Raw genomic sequence first — 23759 nt, forward strand, 5'->3', positions numbered from 1 at the left:
TGAAAGTATCAGCCTAGGCAGCCACTCTGAATTACTTACTGTATATAGTCAGAATTAAATATAGCCTATTTATTAACCCTACAAACAAGGGCTCTTCACTTGAAAGAATTAGTCTCTGTTGCTCCTGTCTTATGGATTAAGTATAATGTGTGTTTTGAAACACATCTTTCTCACATAGAAAGTTCATTTCTAAGGTTGTACATCAAACAAAAATAATACTAAATAACGAAGTAAAACATAAAAGCTGGTTTTTTGTCAGTTTGTAAAGGAATCTACAATCTTTATTTCCTATAAACTGAGGACAAAATAAGCAATAATAATTACAGGAAGTGACAAAGAGCGTCACATTTTGTGCTTCTCTTCAGTCACTTTGCAGCTTCTAGGTGAGCTTATTATTCGCTTACAACAACCTTCTTGTGCACTTCTCGGGTCTTTACCCGGAGCTTGTTAACCTGGGACTCAGCAATGTCAGCCCGCTCCTCGGCCTCTTCCAGCTCATGCTGAATCTTGCGGAACTTGGACAGGTTCACATTGGATTGTTCCTCCTGAAAATAGAAAAAATATGAGATCCAAGTAATGGATTTTTAACAGATGAACCATTTAAATAGCATAAATTATTGTTGAGGGTGGGAGGAAGCATAAGCCACTGTAGCAGTGTTTGGGCATAGTGTCAAACCGTTGTTTATTTAGCTTGACTGTTCTTTGTTTGAATATCCAAACCTGCCCTTGCCAACTAACTATGGTTTGCCTGAAACCATAGTTTGCTTGTGAATCTTTGCTTGTGTTAGCTGGTTTGTTGATACATCTGTACCCTCTACTGGTTTAATCTGAGTTTGGCTTGGTGATCCATTCCAAAGAGACGAGGCAGGAGTGGTTAAAAAATGAAACTGTTCATGCAGCTAAATGCCTATTAATGAATTTCTCTGATTTTTAATGACGGATGTAAGAAATGGGTTTGCTGAAAATGGATTGATCATTTGCATGTTTACCGAGTTAAATGGAATTCACTCCCCTGCAATCATGCTTTAGATAGGTGAAACTAACCATAGGAGAGGAAGAGGTGGGAGGAGGGCAGGTTTGATCATTTACATGCTTACTGAGTTCAGTGGGATTTACTCCTGTGCCATTGTGCTTAAGATAGGTGAACCTAACTATGGGGGGAGGGGGAGGGCTGCAGTGGGCAGAGGAAGAGGAATAAGGAAGAGGGGGTGGTGAGGGAGGAAGGGGGAGAGGATAGGTGGAAAGGGGGAAGGGAAGGAGGGGCAAGAGGGAGGGGCAAGGGAGAGGAAAGGCAGGTCTGATCATCTGCATGCTTATTGGGTTCAATGCAATTTACTCCTGTGCATCCATGCTTAGGATAGGTGAAACTGACCATGGGGGAGGAGGTGGGAGGGGGAGGGAGGGATGAGAAGGGGGAGAGGAAGAGAGGGGAGAGGGGAAAGGATTGGAAGGTGAGAGTGTGGGAGGGAAAAAGGAAGGGGGAGAGGAGGGGCAGGAGGAAGAGGATAAAAGGGAGGAGAAAGTGGGTAGGTTTGATCATTTGCATGCTTATTGAGTTCAATTGGATTTACTCCTGTTCAATCATGCTGAGAATAGTTCAAACTGACCTGGGGGAGGGGCAGGGAGGGGGAGAGGGGAGGGGAGGAGATTGGGTGGATGGGCACTGGGCAGAGGGAAAGCCCCTTTCCTTTCCATAAGGAAAACATTGTGAACAGTATCATTGTTTTTCAGCGTTTTCCCCACCTTTTTATTTTACAGCAGGCACATGTAGCTTCACACCCACATTTAAACCAAAGTTGTCCCTAGCCACATCCACACCAGACATTTATTCCACTTTAAACAGTCATGGAAGTGTAGTTGGGAAGGGTACCGAGAGTTGCTAGGAAACTCCCTATTCTCCTCACAGAGCTACAATCACTCACAGAGGGTCTAACTTTTAAACCATGCTGGCCACTGGAGCTCTCTCAGGGGAATAGGAGTCTCCTAACAACTCTCAGTGCCCTTCACAAACTACACTTCCCAGGACTTGGGGGGGGACCATGACTGTTTAAAGTGGGAAAAGTGTGTGGCATGGATGTGGCCCCCTGGTTAGCCAAGCCAAACAGCTGTTAGTCTGACTTTTAGAACACTAACCGTTGGTTCTTACTGAGCATGTCTGCGCTATCATTGTTAATTTTCTTAAATTATTTAAAAATCAGCCAGGGATTTTTTTAATTTTTAAACTGCAGAAGATAAAGGTCAGTGTATGGGGCAAGGTCAGTAATAGGATTACAGGTACTCTGAGAACATGGATGATTTTTAATTAATTTCAACAAGTTACAGACCACTGGCAGAAAATAATCCAACAGGGGTCTGGACCTTTTTTCTCTTGTTTTACACTTTGAATTCTAGATTCTCTGAGTGTTTTGTGTATCGCCATGAAAACCTGAAGGGTTGTTAAGCAAGTGTTTCTGAGTTCAGGACTATAAGTTTTGTAAGGTTTTGTTTTGACATGAGCTTATGGGAAGCAGCAGAATGGCATGGGGTGTATTTTCAATTTAATATGGCGGAGTGTGAAAGATCCATGCTGGCTATAGTATACAGCCACTCTAGTTGATGTATAACAACTCCTGCTGGCAGTTTCCCAGACTTTGGCTTACACTACCCTTAGTCCCTTGGACCAGAAGCAGTTTGACTCCACTAGTGCAACCCCAGAGCACCGATTTCCCCGCCTCTCCCTTCTGATAAGTGGCAGCAAAGTCTCTGCCAGCCACTGCTGCCTTGAATGAAGGGTGAGATAGAAATATAATATAATTGGTCAGTATATGAATATATTTACTACATTATTCAAATGCACAGCATTTATTGGTAATCTGTAATATATACAGAAAAGTGGTATGCAAATAAAGTGACATTATTATTTGGTGTTGCTTTAATTACATAGACTTTTAGAGGTTTTTCTCCCCTTTAACAGGGGTTCTGCCATCTACCCGTTATGAAAATTAGGCTTTATGTTACTGAGGGCAGAATCCACTGAGAAATTTTCTCATTTAAGCCCACTGAACTTCATCTGTTTTATGCAACTCATTCTACCATACGTGAAAAAATTCATTTTGTAGTTATTAATCGCAATAAAGATTTTGCTCTTTATATAAAATGCACCTTCATAATTCTAGTCCAGAATACACCAAGTTCAGAATACTTACAGCTTCTTCAGATTGTCTCTTGTATGCTTTCACTTTTATCTGCAATTTGTCAACCAGATCTTGGAGTCTGAGAACATTCTTACGGTCTTCCTCAGACTGAGCAGAGCAGGTAAAAAAAGGAAATATAGAACAGTGTGAGCACATTTAATAAAATGATTTTACAATTTCATCCTAAAGGTACAGAAATGAACACGTCCATCCTCACCTGGTAGGTCAGTTCCTTTACGCGTCTCTCATATTTGCGCACCCCTTTGATAGCATCAGCGCTGCGCTTCTGCTCATTCTCAACTTCAGCCTCCAGCTCACGTATCTGAAAAAAATAAATTAACAATGAGTACACCACCTGGAAACTTGTTAAAACAAGTATTAGAACTACATGAACTTGTTTACAAGGGATACACACTCTGTGTTCCAGTTTCTGGAGCTGTTTCTTGCCACCTTTCAGTGCCAGCTGTTCTGCCTCATCAAGACGGTGCTGCAGATCTTTCACTGTCTGATCCAGGTTCTTCTTCATCCTCTCCAAGTGGGCACTGGTGTCTTGTTCCTTCTTGAGTTCCTCGGCCATCATGGCTGCCTATTAATAGACAAATTGCCCCAACTGAAGAAACCAGCCATGCCAGCTGCAAGCAGGATTATAGTTTCAAAGGAAAATATGTCCAACTCACATCAGTGATAGCCTTCTTGGCTTTCTCTTCTGCATTGCGTGCTTCCTGAATAGTTTCTTCCACTTCAGTCTGGATTTGTGAAATGTCTGTTTCCAGCTTCTTCTTGGTGTTGATCAAACTGGTATTCTATTTTTTTTGGGGGGGGGGAGAATAATAGTTTTTGTAAAGGAGCAAGCCTAAACTTTGTCATTCATATGGTTTTCATTTTGTATAAAATAACAAGGCTGAACACAGTCACAGGTACTCAGAAATAAGCTAAACATTTCCCCAGCTCTATTGGACTCTTCTCTCCCTCAAATGGGGAATACAGGAGAAAGTTATTTGTTTGCATTTTAATTCACACTTCCCAAAACAATAAGGAAACCAAAACACAGCTATCCTTCCAAATTTCTCTGAAATTCATGATGCAAAAAATGTGTGCAAAAAAGTACACAGGGGAAGTGTGCATAAAAATGCATTTTTGGTGAAAATTACATACAAAATGTTTTATATTGCTGGCAAAAAAGTATGTATTAGGGAAAATTGCATACAAGATGTGCATATCAGGAGAAATGCACACCAAAATGCTGACAAATGTTTGTTAAAACTTTTTTTTTTTTACAAAAAGTTTTGCAAACCAATGCAGAAATGTCGTGAACTGAACTTCAGACTGGAAAAATGAGAGGAACCAAAATTGACAGATTCATCCATTGCTACTCTCCAGAGGTTGGAAAAGTTACTTTTTAGAACTACAACGCCCATCAGCCCCAGCCAGCGCCATGCTGGCTGGGGCTGATGGGCGTTGTAGTTCAAAAAAGTAACTTTTCCAAGCTCTGCTCTCAACTGTCACTTGACCATTCCATTAGGCTGCGGCAGAAGGAGAGCTGAGAAGCAGGGCCACCGTTAGCTCAGCTGAGAGACCAACTCTTCCCACCCTCAACTATCACTTAGCAACAACCATTCCACCAGGGTGAAGCAAAAGGAAAGATGGAAAGTAGGACCATTACATCAAATCTGAGGAGACCAGCTTCATTTGTTCCTTTCACTAAACTGTTTCTGTTCTTTCTAGCCATTATAAGAACTACTATGTTACTTTCAGAACTAGTGCCTGTGTTTGCTTGTTTCCTTTATCCCCTTTTCTTTTGTGTCATGCCTTTTAGATGGGTAGGGACTATTTTGTTTCTTATTTATCTTATGTTAGCCACTCTGAGACACTTCTTCACTGAAGAGCTGGGTAAAATGCTTTAAATAAATAAATAAATTGGGCTCTCTTCAGGGTCTTAGATGAGCACCAAAATCCACTTCATGTCACTTGATAAACTATGGATATAGGTAATATTCATCATGACAATAGTTATTTTTAATGTGACAACCAAAGCGGAACTTCAAACTACATAAAAATAACTATTTCAAGAAAAAAGGTTAATTGCTTACTTACACAGCAGCCACAATCTCTTTCTTTCTAGAGCAGGACCTAAACCTAGCCTATCTCCGAGTCTTCATGTGGTTGCCCTGTGATTGCCCATTACATATTAGAAGTTTACCTGGGTGTGGAGAAGCTGCACACGTTCACTGGCATCCAGAAGTTCTTGTTCAGCCACTTTCCTGCCCCTCTCTGTCTGTTCCAGAGCAGCCCGAAGCTCTTCGATCTCTGCCTGCATCAAATTAGCTCTGCGCTCAATCATGGCCAGCTGCTCCTTCAGATCTTCCTGGCTCCTCACAGCATCATCTAAATGTATCTGCGTATCCTGTACAAGGAATAGCAGAAAAACAGTGTGAGGCTCAAACGTCTTGATGACACTACTGTACTGAGACATTGATCAAAATAATTATCTGCCAGTTGCCTGAAAATTCTCTCTACCTACCTTCAGTACTCCTTGCGTGTTCCTGAGGTTCTTCAATGCCTCAGCAGCTTGGCGGTTGGCATGACTCAGCTGGATTTCCATTTCATTCAGATCTCCCTCCATCTTCTTCTTCAGCCGCAGGGCATCATTCCTGCTCCTGATCTCAGCATCCAATGTACTCTGCATAGACTCCACAACTCTCACATGATTCCTCTTCAGCTGATCAATTTCCTCATCCTTCTCTGCAATTCTCCTGTCAATGTCAGCCTTCACCTGGTTGAGCTCAAGTTGGATACGGAGGAGTTTGCCTTCTTCATGTTCCAGTGAGGCCTTAAGAAAACCATTTATAACAACTGTTAACAATGTACTTAATTTGGCAGTTGCTTCCTTGTTAAAGTGCATTGAACTTTATATTGAATATTCTGTTCAGCTGTGTATTCCCCACATTTCTTATACTCCAAGGTAGCAATCTCAGAAATGCTACTTCTTGCATGTCAGAACCAGCTAGACTAGGGTTGCCAGGTTCCTGGCCTGAGACTGATCCTGTATCTTTAGGAGAAGAGAAAGTCAGCCAAGTGCAGGTGTTCTTGCAACCCTGTAATGGGAAAAGCCGCAAGGTGGACTTCTCCCTTTCCTCCTCCACAACTTTTAAAGATACAGAAGACCTCTTGGAGGCTGGGCCTGGCAACCAAGAAGTCTTCTGTATCTTTAAAAGTTGTGCAGGGGGGAGGGAGAATTCCACCTTGTGGTTTTTCCCATTACAGGGTTGCAAGAACACCCACACTTGGCTGACTTTCTCTTCTCCTAAAGATACAGGATCAGTCTCAGGCCCTGAACCTGGCAACCCTAAGCTAGACAGAACTTAAGGGCCTCAATTTGTGGGTGAGACCAGAGCTTGGAAAAGTTACTTTTTTGAACTACAACTCCTATCAGCCCAGTCCAGTGGCCATGCTGGCTGGGGCTGATGGGAGTTGTAGTTCAAAAAAGTAACTTTTCCAAGCTCTGGGTGAGACAGTTGTGTTGAAAGGATGGATTTAGATTTGTTAGGCAGTTGGGAACATTTTGGGACAAGCTGAACCTGAACAAAGGAATGGGCTTCACTTGTACCAAAATAGAACTAGACAGCTGGCACTTAAAATCCAAAAGGTCACAGAGTCGCTTTTAAACTGACCTTTGGGGGAAAGCTGACAAGACCTGGGGAGCATCTGGTTTGGGACAAATGGTATAAATGTCTCAGGCCAACAAATGGGGATGGGATAGAAATTAGCAGCAAAGTCCCTCACCAAAGGCTCCTGAGCAAACTTAGCAGTCATGGATTCCTATTATGGATTAAAGAACCATTTTATGGATTAAAGAACAGGAAGCAGAGAGTAGGAATAAATGGGCAGTTCTCCCACAAAATGGGTCTCAAGGGTCTGTATTGGGATGAGACTGATGTGAAATAATTGAAGATGGTGAAAACCAAAGCAAGCTGCAAACATCTCCAAAAAGATCTCTCCAAACTGACATCAATGGACAACAAAATGGCAAATGTGGTTCAATGTAAGGTAGTGTGAAGTGACATTACTGGGACAATCCTATCATCACTGGTGGTGACTGATCCGGCTGTGACTATCCAGGAAAAATATATTGGGGTCATAGCAGATAGCTCACTGAAAATGTTGACTCAGAGTTTGGCAGCTGTGGAACAGACAAGTTCCATTTAGAGGTTATGGGGGGGGGAGGGAGCCTGTCATTATTGTATTCACTTACACTAACTTATGGTGGGGCCACATGTGGCATACATATAGTTCTGGTTGCTTCATTTTTGAAAAAATACCGTACGCTAGAAAAGGTACAGAAAAGAGCAACCAAAATGCTGAAGCACTATGATTCAGGGGTGTGATTAAGGCAAGATGTGATAGAAATATATAAAATAAGCATTGTGTTGAGAAAGTAAGTAAAGAGGTTTTCTCCCTGTCCCATAATAGTAGAACTCAAGATCATCCAATGAATTGATTTGCAGGAGATTCAGGACAAATAAAATTAAGTGCTTATTACACATGCAATAACCAGTTTTTTGGAATTTGCAAGTGCATAATGTGGTAGTCATCTCTGGCTTAGATGGCTTTAAAAGGGGATTAGACAAATTAATGGAGGATAAGTCTAGCAATATCTATTTCTCATGATGACTAAAGGAGAGGTTGAGGTTCAAAAGCAGTACTGTTCCTTCTATTTCCAATGGCCAGGCATGAGTGCAGATGCTTATGTAGCCAAAACAGCAGCACCCACACACAAAAGGAAGGTGTCAGTGGGCTTGGAGAAACAGCAAGGTTTGCAGAAGTAGAAAAAACGGGGGGGGACAGAATGCTGACATAGGTGGGGGGCAAATGGGATAGAGCATAATGGAGGAAGGCATAGCTGGCTGGTTGGCTGGCTGAAATACTAAACAAGATAACTCCCCATTACAACATTTTGCTGCAGGTCCCATTTGTGGCACCAAATATCATTTTCTGGGAAGCAACAACAGAATAGGGTTATTGCCTTCATGACCTGCAATAATTCCCCAGGGGAAAATAGATTGAAGAACTAAATGGAATTTTAGTCTGATCCAGCAAGGTTCTTGTTATGTTCTTATCATCCTTCAGGTCATCTCTTGAATTATTTCAGTGTTACAGATCATGTGTTTTCCTCTTTTCTCTACACATAATGACATGTTTACCTCAGCTTCCTCTAGAGAAGCCTGCAGTTCAGATTTCTCTTGCTCGATCTGCTTCTTCACTTTCTCCAATTCATGGATGGCCTTTCCTCCCTCAGCAACCTGCTCCGTGAGGTCAGAAATCTCCTCTGTTGATTTCATACAGAGCAAATATAAAAAAAGATGAATAGCAATATATGGATGACAAGAAACAGAAGGATGGGTTGGAGATGGAGGGCTTCAGTTACACATCCCAGCTCATGTTTTTGGAGTGGAATGCTACTATTATGGTGCTAGCATTGTTTTAGATTGTCAGACCACGTGTTTTAAAAAAATTGTACATCTAGTGATCACAGGAGCCTTATAAACAACAAATAAAAATAACACATAATAATAGTTTTGCATTTTGCCAGTATGTATGAGCTCTTATGCACATGTGTGTCTATCCCAGCCTTTGAAAAAAGAAGTGGATGAGGATATCCCATTGTCATGATTCCTTGCTTCAGCTAGACCAAGTGAACTGGTAACTATTCAGATCTGGGCATGTATTTTGAAAAAAAGGACTTACGCTGAAGATTCTTGTTTTCACGTTTCAAAGTTTCCAAGTGATCCAAGGATTCCTCATAAGCATTCTTCATCTTAAACAGCTCTGTGCTGAGAGAACGAGACTCCTTCTGGGAAGCTTCCAGTTCAGACTGTGTTTCCTCACATTTCTGTTTCCACTCTGCCAGCACCTGCAAAACGACACCAAGAAATAAGCAATGAGTTAATTTGAACCTGAGCACTTTGTGCAATATGATCATTAATTATGCCCCCAAAATACCCTATCAAAGTTCTTCTGCTTCTTATCCAGAGCTGCACAGGCTGCGTTGGACCTTTCCACATCAATCATCAGGTCCTCCACTTCATTCTGCAACCTCTGCTTTGTCTTCTCAAGGGAAGCACATTTGGAATTCACAGCCTCTACGTGTTCTTCAGCATCTTGCAGACGCTGGGCAAGTTTTTTCCTGGAGGAATGTGATCACAGCAGACAGTAAGTTTGAAAATACTCAGCGCATACTGGGAACAACCTCTAGAAAACAAGCTTGCTTTTCTATTTAATCTTTGTTTCACCATGACTTTACCTCCTTACATGTTAACACTTATCATAATGCAAACACATCTATCTGCCACTCTGAGTCCAACACAAACCGACATGTGACCTGTTCTGTTCACTGATGCTGATACAAATAACTGTTTTCCCCAATTCAGTCTACATAAAGACGTATTGTCTTCTTCCCGTTATATCTGCAAAATACATCTCAATGTCTTCACAGTTATACTTTACTCCCTCCATCAGTTCTGGTACTTACTTGGCTTCCTCTAACTCTTCTGTGCGTTGAATGGCATCTGTTTCATATTTGGTCCTCCACTGAGCAACTTCACTATTGGCCTTAGACAAGGCACGTTGCAGTTCAGCCTTGGCTTCCTGTTCCTCTTCAAACTGCTCCCTGAGCAAGTCACAGTCATGACGAGCAGATTGCAAGCCATGGGCAAGTGCATTCTTGGCCTGATATGAGGAAAGAGGTCAGAAGTGACCAACTTCAGAGTGCTATCCATGTTGCAAAAACAAAACAATCCCCCCCCAAATGCTGTTTTGTTTTGGTATCATTTTTATTGCATTGGTGTTTTTAAATAATTTATTCGTAGCTGCCCTGAGAGTATTGCTAAAGAGCAGATACATATACACTAAACAAACAAACAACATATATTGTGGCATAAGCTTTTGTGGGCCAGATACCAATTCATCACATCAGCCTCTTGCCAGGGTACCTTGCCGTTCATTAATTCTGTTAAAAAATATCTGTTGTTAGAAGAAACACACAGAAAGCTAGAGGATTAGGGTACTAAAGATGTTTCCAGATGGACTAGTGCTACTTTCCTAGCACTACAAAATCACTATAACTAATCCTTTTGCAATTCCATTGCAAGCAGAATTGCAATGGGCTTTCTACACCCTTGGGGATGTAGTTGGTTTTCTGACTGAATATCCTTTCTTCCAAATTCTCAAGTTGGAGAGCCCAGTGCTGCCAGTTGTCACTTGTTCTCAGACAGATGGTGCCTGCTGAGCCTCTGCATGTGAGAAGTGTTCCTCACATCTTACTCCAGAGTACTCTTGGGCTGTGCAGCTTTCAAAGCAGCAACAGAGAGGTCATCCTGTTTTTCCAAGTGGGAGATTTCCCCCTCTCAGCAACAGGACCTCTCACTGCTTTCCAAGCTCTGCTGCTCCATGCAAGTCAGAGAAGGCTCAGGAGAAGGGAGAGGACACAAAGTGATCATGCAAGAGGCCAATGGAGAATGGTAGGACAACTCCCGCATGTCATCCCTGCCTCACCAGCTGCCTCAGTTGCACATTTTTGCATCTTGCACTGCTATTCTTCTCTTTATCTCCAAGTCAGCTTTTCTGAGCCCTTGAGAAAGCTGGCAGAATCTCGGGGAAAACACAGGAGGACAAAAATGTAATGGTGATGTCATGTGACTGCTTCTTCAAAAGTGAGTGAACAAATTATGGCTAACCCAGAGTAATTGCCTAGTGTGGATGCAGCCTAAGACAAGTAAGCATATGCTATATTTTGCCTAATTCAATGAAAGGATAAGGAGACTCCCAAAAAGATATAACTGAAGAACTTTCCTGAGCACCCCAGGGTTTCTCAGATGAGAATGATGAGAATTTCATCAAAATGCACATGGGAAGAGAGTGTCAGTAACTGAATAGGAGAAAGAGGTCCTGTGTTGTTCAAAGCACTGATAAACGACCTGCAATATGTTGGACAATTACTTACCTTTATCTCTTCCTCAAGCTGCCTCTTTAGTTCCTCAATCTGTTGGGTAAAGGCTTGCTTGCCTCTTGTGAGCTGAGAAATCAATGCATCTTTTTCTTCTACCTGGCGTGATAATTCACCTGATGAAGACAGGATGGATTAAAGTGAATGAATTAATAATGCACACTAGTCATAAAACATTTTTCTTAGTAGTTATGAGTATTATGAGTAGCTACACTTGAATAAAACACACTTGCAGGAGAGCAAGCCTTTTTGAAATCAGTGGAACTTAGTGGAACTTACTTCCAAACAAATGAGCATAAGATCTGATGGCATAATGCAAAGGGAAAAGGAAAAAAGCATTTGCCTTCAACTCACATGCAATAAAGAAGATTCAGTCAGATACTACAAATAGTGTAGGTAAGTCCAATGATGGTGAGGTACTAAAGCAGTGCACTATTAAGAATTTGCTTCCCATATCTTACCTGCTTCTGTCTGCAGACGAGCTCTTTGAGCATTCAGGTCATTGATAGTGCGCTGGTGCTCTTCCTCCTTTGCTTTAACTTCACTGAGCTGGTCTTCTAAAGTGCGGCTTATCTTTTCAAGATTGGCCTAGATGTGAAGCATAAAGTATATATCTACACAAACAGCCAGTTCCCAAAATAATTGCAGAGTATAGGTGTGTCACACTTGAGTATGATAGAGTGTCGACGTTTGAAAGGAAGTGTTGCAGGGAGAAGAATGCAATGCGGACAAAGCGCTTATTTATCACAGACCTGGAGTAGTTTATATTTTGACCACCACACATTATGGCCCATCCACAATCTGTCTGCTACCATTATTTACATGGCACCAAACTACAGATAATCACAACATTCTGGCACTTGTAGCTGAATAATCACATGGTGTGCTCTGTGTACATATTATATTTGTTAAGGTACAGGTAAAATGTTTTGTGTATGCCCGTAAAAACAGTTTTAAAATAATTTCTATTCCATATATTTTATATGGGTCATTCTTTCTGGTATGTGCATATGGGTTATTGTAACCTATTTGTCAATTTCTTTACATCCCTAAACCAGATATGACTGTGAATTGTTCTGTATGTTGTGCCTACATCTGGTAAAGCTATAGCACTGAATAAACTGCTCAAGCATACCTTGGCTTTAGAGACAGATTCCATATTGCTAGCAAGGTCATCAACCTCCATCTTCAGCTCACTCTTCTCCTTCTCCAGCTTCTGTTTGACACGCTGCAGGTTATCAATTTGTTCCCCAAGTTCAGCTGCACTGTCTGCATGCTTCTTGCGGAGGGCAGCTGCAGTGGCTTCATGCTGCAGAGTGGCCTCTTCAAGGTCCCGGCGCATTTTCTGGAATTCTGCCTCACGCTTCTTGTTCATCTCAATCTGAACTGCTGTTGCCCCACCAGCCTCCTCCAGACGCTCACTGATCTCTTCAAGTTCCCTGGAGAGATCTGACCGCTGCTTCTCTGCTTTGGCCCGAGATGCACGCTCAGCCTCAATTTCCTCCTCCAGTTCTTCAATGCGGGCCTACGGAAAGAGAAGAAACCATTAAAACTCAAAAAGTCTTCCCAGGTGAACTAATTTTTCCAGGCACAATGGAGCCAAAGTGTTTTTCTTGGCTTACCTGTAACTCCTTGATCTTCTTCTGAAGTTGGGCGCTCAAGGCCTGCTCATCTTCAATTTTGCTTTGGATCTGGCTGATTTCAAAGTCTTTCCTTTCATAGCATAATACAATGCATTAGAGTCCAATCAATGCATAACGCCTCCCAGAAGGTCTTCTGCACAGTAGATCTTACTTACTTCTTAAGCTTTTCATCCAGTTGCTGCTTATCATTCTCCAAATCCATTGTGGATTCCTGAGCCAGCTTCAGATCCCCTTCAAGCTTCCTCTTGGCTCTTTCAAGGTCCATGCGAAGCTTCTTTTCTTGCTCCAGTGACCCTTCAAGCTGAAGACAAAGAGATCATAAAGACTCTGCCACCAAACCTTTACTTCAGAGCTGCTCTTCTCCTTGTTATGGGGCTTACATCATCCACTTGCTGCTCCAGCTTGGTCTTTGCTTTGGTCAGAGTGTTGACTTTGTCCTCCTCTGCCTGCAGGTCATCCAAGGTCTGCTGATGGGCCTCTTGGAGGGCTTTCTTTTCCTTGGACAATTTGGCAATGGTCTCATCTAAGACTGCCATCTCTTCAGTGAGGTTTTTCACCTTTGAGAAGTGAACAAACAGGTTCAACGTATCACTCTATTCTGGAATGGCAATACCACATCCTGATTATTTGTTTTAGATTTGAATGTATTCCGGTCATTACCTTGTTTTCTGTGGCATGCTTCTCCTTTTCAACCTTGGCCAGGGTTAACTCAAGATCATCAATGTCTTTCTTCAGTTCTGAGCATTCATCTTCCAGTTTCCTCTTTTTGGCTGTCAACTCTGCATTAATTTCTTCTTCATCTTCTGCCCGTTCAGTCAGCTCCTTAATTTTAGCTTCCAGCTGAATTTTAGTTTTGATCAGCTGGTCACATCTTTCCTCAGCATCTGCCACGGCATCAGCTTCCTATAGAGGGAAAAATATATGTCATATTACAGTAAGATTCTTTTCCTGATTGAGCAGTTCTACACACTCAGGTTTCTTATTTGCAGCCATTCATTTCAGTGGAGAGAACACAAAGGACTATGCACATGGCTCTCAGCACTGAAACTGATGCTGAAGATATTCAAGGCTACATAGTTCCTGTGTTAAAATAAATCATTGTGAAATAGTCAGTGCCTATGATAGTATATGAAATACCAAAAACAAGAATGGTTTACATTCATCAGTATAATATGCACGTACAGCAAAATATTTTTATGTCAATAACTTTGACTATGGTAAAATATTATGTGCAACGTATGTGGTATGTGAATATGAAATATACATGTAAATTATATGTATCTGTATTTGAGAAAAGGCTACCTAAGTGCAAATAATCCCAGTGAAATTTCCTCTGCAGTGTTTGAATTCCCCTGTCTAAACTATATCAGGCACAGAGTCAATAGAACAAAAATGTATGTTGCCAGTGATGCTTACAGACTGGACTTGGAGCTGCAAGTCATTCTTCTCTTGCATCAGAGTCACCATCTTTTCTTCTAGTTCCTTCACTTTGGCCTCCGCCTTGCCAAGGTCTTCCTTTGTTTTCGCAAACTCTTCCTTCATGTTGGCCATCTCCTTCTCTGACTCAGCACTCTTCAGCAGAGGCTTGATCTTGAAGTACAACTTCATCCAAGGCCAGTGCTTCACATTCATGAATGAACGGATGTTGTACTGAATAGTGAAGATGGACTCTCTGTAAGGACCAGGCAGTAGAACAAAATGTTGATACAGTGTAATCAAAGTGTGTTTAATCTGGCCTAGTTTTACATCTAATCCTTTTGTGGCTATCCTTTTTGAACTCTCTGTTTCTTGTCCATTTGCAAAATTAGATCTTAGGCTGCAATCCTAACCACACTTACCCAGGAATAAACCCCATAGAATTCAAAAGAACTTCTGAGTAGATATATTTAGGACTGTGCTGCTAGTTAAGTTAGTTGGACAGCTCATAAGCTCAAGTTTAATCGACTTTGATCAAACAGAATGATTTATTCACTTTAACTTAAAGTCCAGGTTTATATATCAAGGACAGAGTAAGAAAAATGATTTTTTTTAAAAAAAGGAGTTGATACTTTTGAAAGTGGGATGGGTATGTGAGAGATTTCTATCAAGTAAAGCATCCACCAGTAGGACTATCTTCTAAAGTAGCTCAAATTCCACTCTGTCTCTTTAGCATAGATATCATTGTATTATGTTTATACTCCATACACTAATGAACACTGAATAAATGTTAGGAGACCTATGACAAACTTAATTTAGTGACATCTCACACAGTCTATTGTACTTCTTAAATGTTTTACATGTACACAAAAATGTGATATGTATACATGTGATAAATACATATTTCCTAGCATACTGTACAGATACCTGTCACAGGGTTTGGGGATAGCCCATGACTGTCCACCGCATGCACGCATGGTAGCAGACATAAATTTGCTGCCCCAAAATATGTGGAGTAGCCCAAAGAGTGTTTTATACCATTGATTGTCAGCTTTGTGTAGTGCGTATGAACATGTTAGGTTAGTATGGTCATGAATTCTTTTACTGATGTCAAAACTCTACCTCCTTTCCATCATTTTCTTGAACTCCACTCTTGCTAAGAAGCCACGACACATAGCCTGTGTACGTGTAATCAGCTGTGCCAACTTGTCATCTCTCATCTCCTCTAGAAGTCCCAAAAGGCCAGCTTTGAAGAACACCTGTAGAAAGCAAATATAACAGTGTATTGCTGATTGTCCCAACAAGCCTACTTGTTATATTCATGTGTCAGAGAATAATTTTACCTTGGTGTGGCCAAATTTATACTGGGTGTGGTCAACATCAATGGATCCAAGAAGCTTCTCAGAAGCCTTCTTGCTATCAATGAATTGTCCCTCTGGGATAGCACTTGCATTTAATACCCTATATCTGTTGGGGAAAGAAGGTAATGATGCTTAGCATTTATAGCCATGATCATAAGGAGAGCCCTACTGGATTAGACCAATGGTCCATCTAGTCCAGCATCTGGCAGTAAACGTTGAAAAAAATGTTATGACCAATGGCCATTTATCTAATACAGAGAGATTTGACTATTACTGAAAGAGTTATAACCAACTATGGCCTTCTGCACTGTCTTGGTGCAAGGCTATTCTGCCTCTCACACACCTTGTGAAAGACCTTGCACAGTAAAAGTAGTACCTTGTTTCAGTTAGAATTTTTCTCTTAAGCCTTTAGTCTATACACCTAGTACTAATTGCTATAATACAATACTAGAAATAGTAAAAAAACCCTCACAACTATTGAAGGAGGGTGGGAGGGAAGAACTGCAAAACAAAGACAACCAGAAGGGATTGGCAATATGGGGCCAGTCTGACCTCTGTTTGAAGTCACCATAAATAATCCTGCTGGGGAATCCCTTCCTGCAAATCCGGATGCCTTCTAGCACACCATTACATCTCAGTTGGTGCAATACAAGATCATGGTCCATGGCACCTTAGAAAATCAGAAAAAGTATGGATACCACAATGTATACTATTGGTGCATCACATTTTTCATTTTTTAAATCAAAGAACAGTTCTGTATCTTACCAGGGGTTTTAGTTTCATTGGGGATAAGGCAGCGCACAAAATGTGGGTGAGTACTCCTCAGATTGCTCATCAGCTTGTTTAAGTTCTCCTGTGGGATCAGACGTCAAGGTCTGGTTAACAAATTCCACATTTATATATCAAGAAAACATAAGTGGGCACCTAAATTTGCCATAGGAAGTAGGAACACATGGAAAATTTGGAGAAAAGCTCATTCAACCATACCTCTGCTGTAAAAAACACTATGAAAGTAATGTACCTATGCTGATTAGACCCACACCTAAGATTGGGTTCACAACTTGGAGTTGCTCCTAGATACTCAAGTGACATTTTTTTAATCAGCTGTGTCTGATCCACCATTTGTGCACCGTTCAGGTTCATCAGCCACTAGGGGACTTCAGCTTTGTTTAATTTCATTGTTTGTTTAATTTTATTTATCTTTCACATTTATGTTGCCTAATCTCTGAGGAGCTCAGTTGCATGCTTCCTGTTCTAAGACTAGGTAGTCTTAGACCAGCCTCTCCCAATCTTGGATCCCCAGATGTTTCTGGACTACAATTCCCATTAGCCCCAGGCAGCATGGCCAATGGTCACAAATTATCAGAACTGTAGTCCAGCAACATCTGGGGACCCAAAGGTTGGGAAAGGCTGTTTTAGACAGACTCTTTCTAGGCTTATCAGCTTAACAGCATAAAAAGTTGAGTCAGCCTACTGGTCTAGCAAACTCAGTAATGTCTGCACTAACTGGCAGAGTTTCAGAGAAGAGTCTTACCCAATCAGAGATCGAACCTGGGATGTTTTGTATGCAAAGTATGTACTCTATCACTGAGCTACAGCCTTCCCCAATAATACATCTCCCTTATGCCTAGAGGCACAAGGCACTGGTGCTCTGTGAATGTGAAATCAGAATTTTGTTCCCCTTACCGATATCTTAAATGAAGATTTTACCTTACCCTGAAAAGAGCTGAGACAGTCTGGAATGAAGAACCCTTCTTCTTAGACTGCTTCTTGCCCTCTGAATAATAAAAGAAAATATAATTAAAACAGAGGTATCTGATATTTTAGGTGTTACTCTCTTTTCCAGGAACCCCATCACATTATCACCGTATTTATTCAGCCAGTTGGAGGTCATGATTCTTGGGGAAAATGTTAAACGACACAGATGACTGTGACAAAAAGGGCCATTCACAATAGTTATGACAGAGATATGCTAACGTGTGAGCTGAGTAGTCCTCAGCAAAAGCCAGAGGAGCTGCACAACTTGACAAAAAGATGTGTACTCTATCTTATTTGTCAACCAAGTCTTAGGAAGTATCAGACTGAAGCTGTGTAAAGTATCTTATAGTCTAACACAGGTAGGTGTATGAGCATAAGCCCCATCCCTATTCCATTTCTAGAGCCGCGGCCCTTCTTTTTCCCTAGCAAGGACAGGAAATGTTCTCAAGCTTACACTGAAAGTCTCTTTCCTCCATTCATAGACAAATCCTTTGCTCTCCGTGATATAAAAGTGAACAAAGTTGTGTCACAGTTCCTATGCTCCCTGGAAGGGCAACTCAGGGGTCATGCAGGTGGGCAAGGGGAAAGAAGAAAGATTGGCTAATCCCTACCTGAGCGGAGAGGACCTTACATCAGTTGTACATGCTCTGGTAATCTCACGATTAGACTACTGCAATGCGCTCTACGTTGGGCTGCCTTTGAAGACAGTTCGGAAGCTACAGCTTGTCCAAAATGCAGCGGCCAGATTAATAACGAGGACCAAGCGGTTGGAACACATAACACCTGTTCTGACTTGCTTACATTGGCTGCCAATATGCTTCCGGGCCAGATTCAAAGTGTTGGTTTTAACCTATAAAGCCCTACATGGCGCGGGACCACAATACCTGTTGGAACGCATCTCCCGATATGAACCTGCCCGGACACTGCGCTCTACATCGAAGGCCCTCCTCCGAGTCCCGACTCATAGAGAGGCTCGGAGGATGGTGACAAGAACTAGGGCCTTCTCAGTGATGGCCCCCGAACTCTGGAACAGTCTCCCCGTTGAGGTGCGTATGGTGCCGACGCTGCTGTCTTTTCGGCGCCAGCTTAAGACCTGCCTCTTTTCTATGGCGTTTTAATTTAAATTTTTTTAAAAAAAAATTATGTAATCTGATTTCTGCACTTTATACATTTTTGTAATATCTATTATGCAATTTTATGAGATGTATTTTGTATTTTCTGTTGTACACCGCCCAGAGAGCTATGCTAGTGGGGCGGTATATAAATCTAATAAATAATAAATAATAATAATAACCAGACTGACTAAATTTTGCTTTATGGTGCCTCAGCACTCCCAGGAAAGGGCTGCTGTCACTGGATTTAGTTTCCTTCCTATTCAGAGTTATGTTCATGAGTCTTCTTTCAAATAACAAGAATTACCTTCTGCAGGACGATCAGCAAACAATAAGGCCAAAGTCTTCATTGAAGACTTCTGATATAGCCCCACAACGGTTTCATTCAGGGGGTCCTTGTTCTTGTCCAGCCATCCAGTAACGTTGTAGTCCACAGTGCCAGCATAGTGCACTAGGGCAAAGTGAGCCTCAGCCTTGCCTTTCCCAGGCTTGGGTTTCTGGAAGTTGGCAGATTTTCCAAGATGTTGGTCATAGAGCTTGTTCTTAAAAGAAGTATCTGATGCCTTGGGGAACATGCACTCTTCTTCTAGGATGGAGAAAATGCCCATTGGCTATAAGAAGCAGAGAAAGAGAGATTTACAACCCATGTGCTGTAGGTCTGTAATATTATTTACATTGACTGATCTATTAATATATTATTGCAAACAAATATCATAGTGTTAGCTATTTTGGCCAAGTCCATAATGCAAAAGAGGAGCTTCATCTGAGACTGAGCATCCAATGCTGAATTAAGTGGGACTTACTTCTGAGTAGATAGATCTAGGATTGCAACATTTTGATTAAGAAATCATTTGTCCAAGTACTGTACATAGGCACGCTACAAAACCCTTGCATAAAGATCTGTGTGAGAATGTGGAAAATGTCGTGACTACAAGAAATGGATGTGACTCTTCAATTTAAAAGTACACATTTTCTATGAAGAGGAAAACTGCTTTGCATTCATCTTAACATTGTGGAAGGCAGAAAGAGGAAGTAAAATGCATGGGCCATGATGGGCCTCCTGAATTTGTAACAGTAATCCGTATGTCACTGTTTCAGTATATTGCCAAACTGTAAATGTTATCATTCCATCCTTTTGAGAATATAGGATTGCTGAGGTGAAACTATGTGAGGCTTTCTGTTGAGTGATTTGTGGTTTAACTGTGGACAAGAGTTTCTGAAATACCATACATACAGTAAAAAAAACCAACAGCCACAAATGCATGAAAATATATTTTCATTGGAAGTTGTTATTGCTGCTTTTTAATAATGTTATTACATTGTTATTTATTTTTTGTAAATTGTAGTGTTTTTATTGATATATGTGTGTGTGTTTTGTATTTTTTATAAGCCGCCTTGAGGGCCTTTTGGCCAAAAGGCGGCATAGAAATAATAACAACAAACAACAACAACAATAATAATACATATGACACTAAGAAGCAGACTTGAGCATCTTTCTTCCCTTTATTTTTTTTATGTCACGCATGAATGCTATTTATGTAAAGAAAATCTAATGTATATTCACTAATAGGCAAAAAACATTGCAGTTTAAGAACATACCTATAGACCACAGATGTTTCTATCAAACTTTAAAAAGCAGGGAAATTGGGCAGCTATAGCGAATGCACCGGGGCAGCAGGAGACCTGACCCCCTCTGAGATATTGTACTGCCCTCACAGGCACATATTACCAAATTCTTGCAAGCTACAAGTTTGCAAGCTACAAGTGGATTGGACTGTGAAAGACCAACTCAAATTGTGTTTGCATTTTGACAAATTTGTAGGGCAGTCCAATATCTCAGAGAGGAGGTCAGGTCTCCTGCTCCCCTGGTGCATCCACTATAGCTGCCCAATTTCCCTGCTTTTTAAAGTTGGATAGAAATATCTGTGGGATATAGGTACGTTCTTAAACCACAAGGTTTTTTGCCTATTAGTGAATTTTCCTGCTTTTTAATCCGGGAGGTAAGAAATGGGATCCTGTCCAAGTTTGCTGGGAATTGATTGATCATTTGCATGCTTATTGAGCAGTGGGATTTACTCCCCTGCAATCATGGTTAGGATAGGTGAAACTGACCACAGGGGATGGGGAGGGGAGGAGGAGGGCAGGTTTGATCATTTGCATGTTTATTGAATTCAGTGCAATTTACTCCGGTGCAATCATGCTTAGGATAGGAAAACCTGACCAGGAGGGGAGGGAGGGAGGGCTGGAGTGGGCAGGGGAGGAGGAAGAAGGAAGAGGGGAGGGGAGGAGGAAGGGAGAAAAGAGAGAAAGGAGGGGAAAAGCAGGTCTGATCATTTGCATGCTTATTGAGTTCAATGGGATTTGCTCCTGTACAACCATGGTTAGGATAGGAAAAACTGACCATGGGGCAGGAGGAGGGGGAAGGAGCGCATTGGAGGGGGCAAAGGAAGGGGAGGAGGGCAGGTTTGATCATTTGCATGCTTATAGAGTTCATTGGTATTTACTTCCATGCAATCATGCTTAAGATAGGTAAAACTGACCATGGGGAGGAGGAAGGGGAAGGGGAGGAGTGGGAAGGGGAAGGAGGGTATTGGAAGGGGATGGGGATAGGGAGCGAGGAGCAAAGGAAGGGGAAGGGAAGGGGTTGTCATGGCCCCGTCAGAGGACTCCTCAGATGAGGACGACTCGGGAGTAACAGCAGCAGACCCAGGAGCAGCAGATTCAGAAGGAGACATGGAGGAGCCTCCTGAGAATCCAGCTCCTTCTCCCCCTCAGCTGCAGAGCACCCCAGATACAGCAGAGGCCCTGCAGCCAGACACAGACAGTGAACAGGATACTCCCCCCTCACCTGCAGAACGTAGACAGCAGAAGGTCAGGCAGAAGAGAGGCAGGCCTGTCTCCTTAAGGCCCAAATGCTGAGGGCTCACACCTGCTGTCCATCCTGCTCTTTATAAGGCACACCTTGGCTGCAGCTTGTTGCTGACTGCAATGTCAGGCGTGGCTTTGTGTAGACCTAGTTTCCCTGCAGCATCTCTTTGACTGACCTCCTTGGCAATTGATCCCGGACCTCCACTGACCTCACTTCTGGACTTCTGACTCGGCAAGTACACTTCAGATAGGCCTGGCAGATTTACAAACCGACTGCTGGCTAAGGACTTTCCTTCCCTGCCAAAGACCCAGGAATTTCCAGCCCCCCCGACACTGCTGAGGCAGTGTAGAGCTGACAGGGGTAAGAGGGAGGGGATAGGAGGAAGGGAAAAGGAGGGTAGATTTGAGCGTTTGCATGCTTTTTTAGTTCAATGGGATTTATTTCTGTGCAATCATGTTTGAAAATGGAAATAGACTGCCTTCAAGTTGATCCTGACTTATGTTGCCCCTATGAATAGGGTTTTCATGGTAAATGGTATTCAGAGGGGTTTTTTCCATTGCCTTCCTCTGAGGCTGAGAGGCAGTGACTGGCCTAAGGTCACCCAGTGAGCTTCATGGCTGTGTGTGGATTCGAACCCTGGTCTCCCAGGTCATAGTCCAACACTGACCTGGGGGAGGGGAGGGGGAGGAGATTGGGTGGGTGGGCACTGGGCAGAAGGGAAGCCCCTTTTTTTTCCAAAAGGAAAACATTGTGAACAGCATCATTGCTTTTCAGCATTTCCCCCACCTTTTTATTCTATAGCAGGCACATGTAGCCTCCCACCCTAATTTAAACCAAAGATGTCCCAGGCCACATCCACACCAGGCCTTTATTTCTCTTTGGACAGTCATGGCTTCTCACAAAGAATCTTGGGAAGTGTAGTTAGTGAAGGGTGCTGCAAGTTGTTAGGACACGCCCTGTTCCCCTCACAGACCTTCAATCAGAGTGGCTGACTGTTAAACCAGTCTGGCCACTGAAGCTCTCTCAGTGGAACAGGAGTCTCCTCTCAGCACCCTTCACAAACTACACTTCACAGGATTCTCTGAGGGAAGCCATGACTGTCTCAAGTGAAATCAAAGTATGGTGTGGGTGTGGCCCCCTGATTAGGCAAGCCCAGCAGCTGTGAGTCTGGCTTTTAGAACTCTGATAGTGGGTTCTTACTGAGCATGCCCAGGCTTATCATAGGGAGCCAGCCAAAATTTCTTAAATTAATTAAAAATCAGCCAGGCATTTTTTAAACTTTTAAACTGCAGAACATGAAGGTGAGAGTATGGGGCAAGGTCAGTATTAGGATTACAGGTACACTGTGAACATGGCTGATTTTTAATGAATTTCAACAGATTAGGAGAACTCTGAGAGAGAAAAGTCCAAAAGGGTTTGTGGTTTTTCTCTCTCTTTTTAGACTTTGAACTCTCGATTATCTCTGACTGTTTTGTGTATCACCATGAAAATTGAGAGTGTTGTTAAGCAAGCATTTCTGAGTTCAGGACTATAAGTTTTGTAAGGTTTTGTTTTGAAATGAGCTTATGGGAAGCATCAGAATGGCATGGGGGTGTTTTCAATTTAACATTGCAGAATGTGAAAAATCCATGCTGGCTATAGTATACAGCCAGTCTTGTGGCTGTATAATCCCACCTACTGTACAGTTTATATTTATGTAAAACGAATTCTGTACATTTATTTAGAACAGGTCCCATTGATTTCAGTGGAACTTACTTCAAAGTAGGTATCTTAGGGATTGTAACCTAGCGTGTTTGTCTATATAGATTCACTGACATTAGTATCTCCCACAGCAAAATGAGGCTGCTTCATTGTTAAAAGCAGAAATTTCCTACTTTAAGGATCACTTGATAACATTATATGGAAGATTAACAAATACTGTTTAGAAAGACCTTCTCAATGAGTTCAATGCAGGCAGCCAAGTCCATTCCAAAGTCAATGAACTCCCATTCAATTCCTTCTTTCTTGTACTCCTCTTGCTCCAATACAAACATGTGATGGTTGAAAAACTGTTGCAGTTTCTCATTGGTGAAATTGATGCACAGCTGCTCCAGGCTGTTGTACTAGGAAAATAAAGTGAGAATTTGTATGAAAGAGTGCAACTCAGCACTACCCACCCTTAATTCTAGTTTCTAAGTACTCCATGATAATTGTCTTTTTCCTCCTGTATATCTGTATAAAACTATCCTTAACCTGGATGAAAGAATTTCTCCTGAGTTTACAGTCAGCTGAATTACACAGGCTGCATGGGTGAACCTGAAGGATAAATGGAAATGCTATAAATAGCAGTGATATTAGTCCAGGGGAGGGAGGACTCCTGTGTACTGTTTTAACTACACTGTGCTCTTCACTGAAGCCCTCCTATAATGTTGGGCCTATCCTGCAC

The 23759-nt window shown here is 41.9% G+C and overlaps 1 protein-coding gene across 1 annotated transcript in view; it reads right to left on the reverse strand.

The window, feature by feature from the left end:
* Window positions 1-259: 259 nt before the first annotated feature.
* LOC133380009 (myosin-1B-like) overlaps window positions 260-23759 on the reverse strand; it is a 33664-nt gene continuing 10164 nt past the window's right edge. Inside the window, exons 15-40 of the mRNA XM_061616411.1 lie at window positions 23266-23436; window positions 18773-19076; window positions 17311-17372; window positions 16361-16448; window positions 16148-16265; window positions 15578-15701; window positions 15357-15493; window positions 14235-14490; window positions 13479-13721; window positions 13199-13375; window positions 12974-13119; window positions 12798-12888; window positions 12311-12700; window positions 11637-11763; window positions 11173-11291; window positions 9703-9899; window positions 9174-9357; window positions 8919-9084; window positions 8375-8499; window positions 5695-6003; window positions 5374-5577; window positions 3851-3976; window positions 3589-3759; window positions 3391-3495; window positions 3186-3281; window positions 260-545 (exon numbers count right to left, since the gene is read on the reverse strand). Coding sequence (XP_061472395.1) covers window positions 393-545; window positions 3186-3281; window positions 3391-3495; window positions 3589-3759; window positions 3851-3976; window positions 5374-5577; window positions 5695-6003; window positions 8375-8499; window positions 8919-9084; window positions 9174-9357; window positions 9703-9899; window positions 11173-11291; window positions 11637-11763; window positions 12311-12700; window positions 12798-12888; window positions 12974-13119; window positions 13199-13375; window positions 13479-13721; window positions 14235-14490; window positions 15357-15493; window positions 15578-15701; window positions 16148-16265; window positions 16361-16448; window positions 17311-17372; window positions 18773-19076; window positions 23266-23436 — 4389 coding nt within the window. The 3' untranslated portion in view covers window positions 260-392. The remainder of the gene's footprint in view (window positions 546-3185; window positions 3282-3390; window positions 3496-3588; window positions 3760-3850; window positions 3977-5373; window positions 5578-5694; window positions 6004-8374; window positions 8500-8918; window positions 9085-9173; window positions 9358-9702; window positions 9900-11172; window positions 11292-11636; window positions 11764-12310; window positions 12701-12797; window positions 12889-12973; window positions 13120-13198; window positions 13376-13478; window positions 13722-14234; window positions 14491-15356; window positions 15494-15577; window positions 15702-16147; window positions 16266-16360; window positions 16449-17310; window positions 17373-18772; window positions 19077-23265; window positions 23437-23759) is intronic.

The sequence above is a fragment of the Rhineura floridana genome, chromosome 3 (assembly GCF_030035675.1).
Source record: "Rhineura floridana isolate rRhiFlo1 chromosome 3, rRhiFlo1.hap2, whole genome shotgun sequence".
NCBI lineage: Eukaryota > Metazoa > Chordata > Lepidosauria > Squamata > Rhineuridae > Rhineura > Rhineura floridana.